The sequence below is a fragment of the Physella acuta genome, unplaced genomic scaffold, assembly GCF_028476545.2.
Source record: "Physella acuta isolate Inbredline_101_S28 unplaced genomic scaffold, ASM2847654v3 ptg001176l, whole genome shotgun sequence".
Classification (NCBI taxonomy): domain Eukaryota; kingdom Metazoa; phylum Mollusca; class Gastropoda; family Physidae; genus Physella; species Physella acuta.
The window spans coordinates 148,104-159,726 of NW_026732693.1; the positions used below are offsets into that span (position 1 = coordinate 148,104).

At 38.4% G+C, this 11,623-nt stretch overlaps 1 protein-coding gene across 1 annotated transcript; it reads right to left on the reverse strand.

Annotated features, from left to right (window-relative positions):
* Positions 1-413: 413 nt before the first annotated feature.
* On the reverse strand, positions 414-3,984 carry LOC131956795 (uncharacterized). Its single transcript, XM_059321395.1, has 9 exons — positions 3,811-3,984; positions 3,578-3,687; positions 2,823-2,996; positions 2,245-2,522; positions 1,976-2,094; positions 1,559-1,657; positions 1,288-1,418; positions 767-908; positions 414-681 (listed from the first exon to the last, which is right to left on the reverse strand). The coding sequence occupies exons 1-9, from the start codon at positions 3,967-3,969 to the stop codon at positions 652-654; spliced, it is 1,242 nt and encodes a 413-aa protein (XP_059177378.1). The 5' UTR covers positions 3,970-3,984; the 3' UTR covers positions 414-651.
* Positions 3,985-11,623: the final 7,639 nt, after the last annotated feature.

Genomic DNA, 11,623 nt, shown 5'->3' on the forward strand with positions numbered 1-11,623 from the left:
ACTATACAATACTTTAAATTAGAGCAAAATATTTTCCTGGAATTGGATCTTATTTTTACAATTTAGTGAACTCTGTTTAACCAATTGGGTGCAGCATATAAAGTAGTCACTCATTGCTGTGACTCATACATCATACTAAGGGCCCCATCTTTACTTTCAGTCAGGTATCTGGTAGACACAAATCTAGAAATATACCTAATCAACCTAGACTGTCACCATTCCGTAAAACATGTTTTTGCATATTACTTAAGTCTGATGCTTTAGGCCCAATACAACTGGGTTCAGGTTGTTTTACATAGGCAGAAAGGGCTACTATTACCAATTTGGAAGTTAATTTAAAGCAAAAATAATTACTTAATTCTGATTCACAAATGAAAGAATGAATTAAAATAAATACAAATGTTAATAAATACCTTCTCTTTATTCACATTTTAATGGAATAGTGTAATACTATAAACATATTCACAGCAACTCTACATTGAAATAATTCCAGTATGAAGCTTTAAATAAAAACATTCTTTGTACATCAAAACTGTCTCAAATTTAACTGTGGGTTCAATACACCATTGCCACAGAAAGATACTGTGTGAACTGCCTTCGATAAACCAATGATGTAGCAGTATAAATATATCTTCCTTCCAGATGTGGGTATCAGTAAGGGTTATATTTCAAAAGGAATTCCTGTGAAAAAAATTAATTTGAACATAAGGTATCTGTGGGGTAAATATCTAAGCTGAATGACATACTAGTGTTCTGTAAACAATACCTTATCAATGGTTGCACCCACAAAAGACTTGAGAAAATGAATATATCTAGCTGAAAACTCAAACACAGTGGCCTTGTCTGTTTTCTTTGACATCCCAGGTACTAGCTGGCGCATCAGGTTACAGGCATCTTTAATTCTGGCCCTTAAATAAAATTAATGTACAATCATATAGTATAGTTATGTTAAAGCTATATTTTAAATAATAAATCATACATGATGGCTATTTGGTTGAGTACTTTTTAATTTATGTTATATAAATTGTACCAAGCTCATTTAATTGTTAACCAGAGATGTAAGTGACCACCTAATATTAGCCATAGAAAGAGATGAAAAAATGGGAAACAGGATGCATAGCCAGGTTTCTGATTACATTTTAATGTTAATTTTAGGACAAGTTTTTTTTAAATTTAGCTTGTCAATATTTGGTGGAAAATTTTCCTGAAAAGGAAAACTAGAATGTCCTTATTGAAAAGTTGCATCTGATTAACACATGAATTGTTAGTCCAATAGTTATTTTTTACCTCCTTCTACGTTCCTTCATATTATGACTCTCTCTCATTGGTCCAACCCCATCATGTTCAATGACAGGGGAATTTGGCAAAACTGGAAGGTTATACTCTGACAATTTATTACTATCTAGACTTCCATCTACCTGTACAAAAAATAAATATGAGTCCTTGTACAGATTTTAAAATCATTACGTTCATTGATAAACTTAACCAAACAAAACACTCAAAAGCTTGTAACAAGTATTTGCATTGCATAAGCTAGACAATGTACAAATTATTTTACTTTTCTTATCATGTTGACATCAAGATTTAAAGGACTGGGTTGCTGACATTCTTCCTTATTTCTGTTTATGTTCATGAAGCAGCTGCCAGTAGGGTTAAACTGAAATTATATTCATTCATTAGGCACCAATTTAAGTACAATCAGTTTTCAAATTTCCATTTAATTCAGTTATGAAAAAAAAATACTTTTTTTTTAAAAATATATTGATGATGTTAAAATAGCTCAAAATAACTGGTGTTTAAAAATAGAAATTGATAGAATAAGTGAGACAATATAAAAAATGGAATATTTTAATTTCAGTGCAATTTAAAAAGCCTTTTTGTTTACAAGCAGAACATTTTAAAAATTATAATTAAGTTTTTAAACTAATCCAACAATTCAACTGTCTAAAATATTGAACAAAATTGGTGAATAGACCTTGTTGTTTGGTATAGGAATAAAACCAACTGCTCCAGGATTTCCTGGTCCACTGGGTGTCATGGGCCTCACCTGAAGTTCTGAAGTATATGATGTGGGAGACAACAAGATAAACTGACCTGCGAAAGGAACAATTGAATGAGATAAAAACTTGTTAAAATATGAACAACATCACCTACAGTCCATGTAACTATAACGGATGTTAATGACAAAAAATTTCAGACCGCTCCTTCCCTCCAAGAGGACACCAGAAATGGAAGACCCCTTACCTTTAGCTGGCTTGGTGGTAGAGTTATTCCTGCCATAGCTGGACAGGTTTTTGTTCTGTGATCCTCTCAACAATAATTTAACATTGCTGTTCTCATCATTTGAACCATGTCCATTGTTGGCCACAGTCACTTTAAACTGATTTAGAGTTCCATTTGTTTTGTTGGTGGGACATGCCACATTAGGGTAAATCCCACTAGGTATCACTGGGGCATTTCCATTACTTTCAGAAGTTTGTTTCTCTGTTGGTCTGGATAATATATTTGACAAAATCTGAACCCTGAAAATATAATTCATCAATGGAAAATAAATTTAAAACTGCTTAACTGGAAATTAAATGCATGTTTTCAACGATCTAGATAATGCAGTATGTTGCAACAATTGTAACCAATCAAAATGTTGATGTAAAAACTGCTTCTTTGGTACTTGTAACAAAAATAAAACCATATCATAGCTATGTTTCTGCCAGCATCACAACTTGACAGTAACACCAGCAGCAAAAAATAAATAAATGAAAAACCCACTGATGCATAAGTCTTGCCTATGTGTTTATAAACTTTACAAATTTTAAAATCCTTACCACAAAGGATCCATCTGTTGAGCATTGAGCAACATGGGATTATTGTTGACCATGGTTGGAAATTGATTTGCAGAGATAAAAGAGTGGGCCTCTTGCTGATTCTGTGCTAGTAAAAATGGCTGTAACTTGGGTACACTTGTAGCAGCTGGAGCAGGTGAACTAGATGGCTGAGATCTGAAGATTATTTTTTTACACTGATGTACAGGATCACAAAGCAACATTCAAATTTTTAAAAAAGTTTTAAAAACTAGGCCATTATCATAATTTTTATTTAAGAAGTGTCTACTCGGAAGAAGATTTTTCTCCCCAACGTCTCCACTTAGTTGGCAAAAGATAGCTCTGCGCATGCGCAGTGACCTAGGGTTAGGGCTAGAATGAGGGTTAGGGGTAGGATTAGGGATAGGGTTAGGGTTAAGGATAGGATTAGGGTTGGTGTTAGGGTTCTGCGGTTGTAAACACACGCATGCGCAGTACCATCGAAAACATCGCCGCTAAGGCAAGTCGTAGTTTCTCTCCATTGCGCATGCGTATCTGATTCCGGCTAGAATCGGCCTTTTATTTATTCTCTAAAACTGTTAAATTTATCTGTTAAATTAAGAAAAACCATATAAGCTGTAAACCTGACATAACTTATACAAATGTTGAGAGTTTATTCAATAATCATTTAGATCACTGAATAGTTTTATAGTATTTACTTTTAAAATGAATACTTTGAAAAAGTTACTTTTTCAAAAAAAAAAAAAATAACACATTACAGCATGGGATCCAAATCATGTAAATTCCCAGGCGTTGGATCCTGCTTGTAGAGAACAATAGAATATGCTGGGATGCCATTTCTGTACATATTGTCACTTGTGATGTTTGCCTACAGAAACACAACATAATTCAATAGTCATCACACACAAAAAATAAACAACATTAAATAAGTGGCCAGCAAAACATGGTAAACAGTTTAATTTTAATGTAGACATTTTATGAATGGGACTACCTGAAATTCAGAACCTATTTCAGCTTGCTCGTCTGAATCTGGCTCAGTTTTTGGCACATTACCAATATCATTTTGATGAAAGCTGTTTGAGTCAAACATTTCTTCAATCTCATTCTTGTCATCATCTCTAGTGCCTGAAGATTTGAGGGCGCCTGCCATTTTCTAATGCAACTAACAGATAAAGAAAACAAAGCAACTAATTACTTGCTAGATTTGTATTATATAAGGCGAAGTTAAGGCACATTAGTATTAGAGTTAAGGCCAGAGTTTCTTCCAGGCATCTCTTCGGGGGGGGGGGGGGGGGGGCTTTGCCTAACCATAGATTCTCTAGGTCTAGGATCTGACTAAATCTATTTCGTCTTACAATTAGATCTAGATTTAGATTCTAGATCTAGATTTGCCACTATTTTAAAACAATTTTTTTACTACTAGATCTAGATTCCATATCTAGATCTAGCTACTGCTGTAGCTAGGCCTAGCTAGATAGATAGACATCTAAATTTCTATAGATTATAGATTCTAGATCTAGATCTATTTACTTTGGATTCTACTTCTGTCTTTAAGAGTCTAGATCAGTGGATTAGACTGAACCCCAGGCAGGGGTTGGGTGAATTAATTTCAGGCTTCAGGGGTTCGACGTAGGTCAAGACACACACCAAAGTCATGATCATATAGATCTAGATATATTTATTTTAATATTTTGTCATAGCAGATAATATAAGTTAGACCTAGATCTAGAATCTAGATCTAGTCATAAGGGTTTGGTGAATGCGTATTAGGAACTAGATCTAGTGGGATTTGCTACCTTTAAAAAGGTTAAGAACCACTGGTCAAGATCTAAATCCCAATAAATAAATTAAACTTGCGACGGGGTGGGGGGGGGGGTATTATTTTGACTGGTGGTAAAAATCTGATGTAGAATCTTTATTCTAGAATAGATCGATTTCTAATTTAAAATGCCCCCAAATGACCAAATGTGTTGTAAAAATATTTAAAAAATTTAAATCTACATCTAGGTTAGCCTAAAAGATCAACATCTAGATCTAGATTAGATTCTATGTTCTAGAAATCTAGTATTACTACTGAAATAGTGTAGCTAGTCTAGAAGTTTAGCAGACAAACCGCAAAGGTACTTTATCTTGCGGGAAATTGCCTGAGATTTGCACGCTATCAGCACGCCCTCATTTTGAATGGAAGTTGGATGGATATGGCCAGATTTTAAAAGAATCCCTAGCAATTGTAATACTTCAAGAGGTTAATTCCATTTGTATAATACTTTAAGATGCAGTTGTTGCTCCAAAACGACATTGTTTCAATTTTGAAACTTTGTATTGGATCTTAATTTTTTTTAATATTATATTTATTCTTTTAAAAACAATTACACATCAAATCTAAAAGAATGTTTCTATTTTTTTTTAAAATTGGAAATGCCAAACTGCAAACGTGCACTTGCAACCATAACTGCCGCGCGCTCTTTGCCTAAAAGATAAAAAAAAAAATCTAGGCCTAGCCTAGGTAGGGCAGAGGCGTAGCGAGGGTGTGGGTGGGCGGGGGTGCGGAACGCACCGGGTGAACCCATTTAGGGGGGTGACACCAAGGCAAAAAATAGCTAAATATATAGAGAAAAACTTGAGGGGGGGGGGGGGTGCAAATCGAAAATTTGAAAGTTTGTCCCCAGGAAGGGTCGCTACGCCTCTAGGGGGTGACACCATTAAGTGCCGAACCGGGTGACACCCGACCTCGCTACGCCACTGAGGTAGGGTAAAGGTTGACAACCTTTTCTCGGTTTTATGGGGTCGTAGGCCTACGTATACGACGTCAAGGGCTTACGGGGAGGGGGGGGTCGGAATTATGTGATTCTTGGAAGGGGGTGAGGGGTCAGAATGTGTGACCACTCACATTTGCTTCTTTAAATTAAAAGTAATGCTACAAACTGACCTTGAGCCGTTGTTTCGTGTGTTTTTTAAAGCTTTTTTTTTTTTTAAATAAATTTTACCTTATAGTAATAGGAATTGATTAATATAATATAGGCTACTTCTTGTTGACCGAGCTCAGAAACCAGTTTATAACGAAATTGGCCTGTTTTATAAACAAAAGCTGAATTGCTGATGGGGAATCTAGGACGAAATGTTACGTCATTTTAGTTTTCTGTGTCTGGCATTTTGCGACGAAGTGTGAGGATGAGCAGAGGGTTGGAATCGTCAAAAAAAGCGTGACGTCTGTTAATGATGAATCCTAACTTCTAGATCTAGTAAAAGCATTTAAAAGAATTTTTTTTTTCAAATTTTCTACTTTGAAACTAAATCAAAACCAAAAATTTTTTTTTAATCGGCCATCATATTTAAACTTTAAAGAAAAATATTGTGAACAATGAACAAGTAGAATAATTAGATGTTGATCTATATCAAAACTTAGAGTAAAATTGTTTATCAGCTTGGTGAATATTCTATAATCTTTAAACAAGTAGGCTTTTGCTGTCTACTTTAAATACAGAGGGGAGGGGCGGCCAGCAGGGTGTGTTGGTATATATTATGGGGTGACAGGTCTTGAAGATTATATATATTATACAAACACGAGTCGAGAAATACATTGCACACAATAAAAACGCAGCCAGAATAAGTAACACGCCATCTTACCGCAGCCTACATCGGACATTGACCAGGGCATCACGGCCAGTTCGCGAATTGCTGTCATTTTTAAGCTCTACCGCCCCCCCCCCCCAACCCCAAAAAGATATGGAAATTATATAGAAAACATATACTTTTAACAGTGACCGCCCCCCCCCCCCTCCCCCCAGAGAAAAAATCTGGAAGAAACACTGGATTCGACACACGACCAGCTAAACCGCTTAATGACTAGCAGCAAATGTAACTACGTCTTTGTTTATCATTCTTTGTGCTAAAACCGTACCACGTGAAGAACTAGTTATATAACTCGTTAATTTATTAATTCACAACACACCGATAAGTCACGGAGCGCCTAATGCTGAACATCTGTGATATGACTAAGTGTTTTAACTAGTAAAAACAAGTCTTTTTTTAGACGAAGTGTTACAACACCGCTTTCATTGTATCCGTAAGAGAGATAAAGTGGGATCTAATTTTTGGACCAAAGGATTGCGTGTTTTTAATGTGTGAGTATAAACACTAGATAAGGGTTAAGTTTTTGTATCTGTTTGATATGCTGGATTGGCTGTGAATTAATATTTAAACCACAACGCTGATAACAATTCGGGCAAGACCGTTAAGCCTAATCCTTACACTAAGACTACAAGTACCGGTATCGATTTAGTAGTATCGTACCGTTGATAATCTCCTCAAAAACCCCACATAGACTCTCAGAGTTAAGTAACAATTTGGTAACATTCTATATTGGAGTCTATCAGAGGCGTAGCGACCCTTCCCGGCGCCCGGGGACAAACTTTCAATTTGGCGCCTCCCTCGGGAGCAACCTTTCAATTTCCAATGTGTACCCCCCCCCTCAAACTTTCGATTTGCACACCATATATTTTTTTTTATATTTATAATGCAAAAATGCAGATAAAATATTACATTTTAATTTGTTTTTACAACCCATTTTGGCGCCCCCTAAGATCAGCGCCCGGGGGCATATGTACCCCCCGCCCCTCCTTACTATGCCTCTGGAGTGTATAACAATGAGTGATTGGGGAGTACACTATCGATGCATGATAGTCTGTCGGTAAAGTACTCAGACAGCTAGTGGCTCGATGAAAGACCACATTTGATCCGATGGCCAGTCACTTCATAAAACATACGTTTATTCAAATATATATAGTCTTTGACCTGCTTAATTTGCATGCTTATTTTGATATCTATCATTTGGCTTGTCCTTATAATCGGCTAATTTGTCCAGTCTACAACTACAATCGCCATGAGGTTTTCTTTCAGACATTATCCCCCCGAGGTCGTTGAGTGGCGGGGGGGGGGGGAATGTAGGTTGAACGTGCTCCAGGGGCTCACAGCACTGAGATTTAAAAACTGGATCATCATTCGACCGTTAAGTCCTAACAGTTCTAGCGTTGGCAAACATATACTACATTGAATACAACGTGAACAATAATATATTCACTACACGCAACAAACCATACCAAGTTAATACAGTTTTACTTTTTACCCGTTGAAACCAATTACACAGTTTGTAATGTGAAATTTTAAAAATTGTTTGTTGTTGCCTTTTATAAGTGAAATTATTTTTTTTTCTGAAAAAATTAAAACGAAAAATGGTTTGTTTATAGATAGCGGATCCAGCAGTTTAAAACCTTCCCCTGCAATAAAACTAAAATATTAATATAGCATCAAGATTTAGCACGTAAAACTAGTAAAAACAGCTTATAATAAAGCGAACCAATCAAAACATCGTAAATGTGTCAAGCTGACGATTATAACAACCAGACTCGTCTGTTTATTTTTTATATTCATTATAATGTTTTTCTTTCCTTTCTCATTCAGTGATAACCTACTGGTCGCAACATTCTTTTTTTTAATTTAATCTGTAACTGAAATATACTAGCCTAGTTTGTGAGCCTACTGTTTACCAAGTATTGCGATTTGTATCATAGTGGTGACTCACTCCCTGCCATAGACACACTCCCTGCTAGATGCTGGTGACACAATCTCTGCTAATTCTACATAGTTAGTGACACAGTCAATGATACATGCTGGTGACACACTCCATGCTACATGCTGGTAGTGACACACTCCATGCTACATGCTGGTAGTGACACACTCCATGCTACATGCTGGTAGTGACACACTCCATGCTACATGCTGGTGACACACTCCATGCTACATGCTGGTGACACACTCCATGCTACATGCTGGTAGTGACACACTCCATGCCACATGCTGGTAGTGACACACTCCATGCTACATGCTGGTGGTGACACACTCCATGCTACATGCTGGTAGTGACACAATCCATGCTACATGCTGGTAGTGACACACTCCATGCTACATGCTGGTAGTGACACACTCCATGCTACATGCTGGTAGTGACACACTCCATGCTACATGCTGGTGACACAATCCATGCTACATGCTGGTAGTGACACACTCCATGCTACATGCTGGTGACACAATCCATGCTACATGCTGGTAGTGACACACTCCATGCTACATGCTGGTGACACAATCCATGCTACATGCTGGTAGTGACACAATCCAGCTACTGCGTGTATTGACACAGTCCAGCTACTGCGTGTGGTGACACAATCCAGCTACTGCGTGTGGTGACACAATCCAGCTACTGCGTGTGGTGACACAATCCAGCTACTGCGTGTGGTGACACAATCTAGGTCTAGGATCTGACTAAATCTATTTAGTCTTACAATTAGATCTAGTATTCTAGATATAGAAACTAGATTTAGATTCTAGATCTAGAAGTGGCCACTATTTTAAAACAATTTTTTTACTACTAGATCTAGATTCCATATCTAGATCTAGCTACTAGACTTACTAGCTGTAGCTAGGCCTAGCTAGATAGACATCTAAATTTCTATAGATCGAGATCTATTTACTTTGGATTCTACTTCTGTCTTTAAGAGTCTAGATCAGTGGATTAGACTGAACCCCAGGCAGGGGGGGTGAACGGAAAAAAAGTCACAGGAAAAAAAAACAAAAAAGTCACAGTTTTTGCTAGGAAAAAAAGTCACAGAAAAAAGTCACAGTCGAAAAATTTTATCGGAAAAAAATTCACAGAAACTTTTTAGAAATATTTTGATTTATTTGCTAAATGCTGGTGACACAATCTCTGCTAATAGTTAGTGACACAGTCAATGATACATGCTGGTGACACACTCCATGCTACATGCTGGTAGTGACACACTCCATGCTACATGCTGGTGACACACTTCATGCTACATGCTGGTGACACACTCCATGCTACATGCTGGTAGTGACACACTCCATGCTACATGCTGGTAGTGACACACTCCATGCTACATGCTGGTAGTGACACACTTCATGCTACATGCTGGTAGTGACACACTTCATGCTACATGCTGGTAGTGACACACTTCATGCTACATGCTGGTAGTGACACACTTCATGCTACATGCTGGTAGTGACACACTCCATGCTACATGCTGGTAGTGACACAATCCATGCTACATGCTGGTAGTGACACACTTCATGCTACATGCTGGTAGTGACACACTCCATGCTACATGCTGGTAGTGACACACTCCATGCTACATGCTGGTAGTGACACACTCCATGCTACATGCTGGTAGTGACACAATCCATGCTACATGCTGGTAGTGACACACTCCATGCTACATGCTGGTAGTGACACACTCCATGCTACATGCTGGTAGTGACACAATCCATGCTACATGCTGGTAGTGACACACTCCATGCTACATGCTGGTAGTGACACACTCCATGCTACATGCTGGTAGTGACACACTCCATGCTACATGCTGGTAGTGACACACTTCATGCTACATGCTGGTAGTGACACAATCCATGCTACATGCTGGTAGTGACACACTCCATGCTACATGCTGGTAGTGACACACTCCATGCTACATGCTGGTAGTGACACACTCCATGCTACATGCTGGTAGTGACACAATCCATGCTACATGCTGGTAGTGACACAATCCATGCTACATGCTGGTGGTGACACAATCCAGCTACTGTGTGTGGTGACACAATCCATGCGACCTGTTGGTGATACAACTCCAATCCTCAGCTTCCCACGATACACAGTTTATCGATCTAGTGCCAATAAGCCAAACAGATAAATCATTTCCGTCTTTCTTAGCAAGCTAATCGGTTTTGTTGAAGATAACAAAATAGAAAACATTTGACCGAATGCGTATCTTCTCTTAACGATTAACGATATTTCTCTATTTCAAAAGATTCATATTTGTATCAATTGTCTAATTAAAAAAAAAGCATTACATTTTTTAGTCAGTTTTTTTTTTGTTAGCAAAAGCTAGAAAAAAAAACCATTATCATGGGGCTACACAAAATCAAGAGCAGAAATAGCCTACCGTCCCACACAAACGGAAAATCTCATCCATTAGTTCATGTCTCCAACTGACCCCAGCGGTAGACCATATTTTTTGTGTCAGGCTCCAGGTTACGTTTCCAGATTTTTCTTGGCTTTTCTCTTTGTCCGTGTGATATCCTGTCTTGCTATGCTGGTCTTCGGCTTTTTGTGTTCGTTTACACGTCGCCATTTTCTGGGGACACTTTCCTCTTCAGCAGGTAGATGCTTTGGTTGCTGCAACATTACTTCCATAGGGCTAACCAATCCGTATTATTCCCTTAAGTATTCGTTACGTCGTAACGGTTACGAGTTGTTTTATTTTCTACTTTTCAGTAATTTTTTGTGAATTCGACACTACCCTCCAGAGGCGTAGCGACCCTTCCCGGCGCCCGGGGACAAACTTTTCGATTTGCGCCCCCCCTTCCCTCAAGATTTCGATTTGCACCCCCCCCCCCTCAAACTTTCGATTTGCACCCCCCCTCGAGATTTTTATTTGCACCCCCCCCACTCAAACTTTCGATTTGCACCCCCCTCGAGATTTTTATTTACACCCCCCCCCCCCCCCTCTCAAACTTTCAATTTGCACCCCCCTCAACCTTTCAATTTATTTTTCCAACCCATTTTGGCGCCCCCTAAGGTCGGCGCCCGGGGACATATGTCCCCCCCCCGCCCTCCCCCCCTCGCTACGCTACTGCTACCCTCCCTTCCACCTCCCCTTCCTACCTCCCACCCCCTAGAAAGCAGCCGTCCGTGACGACAGTTTACAAACAACAACAAAAAGATCAAGCAGAATTAG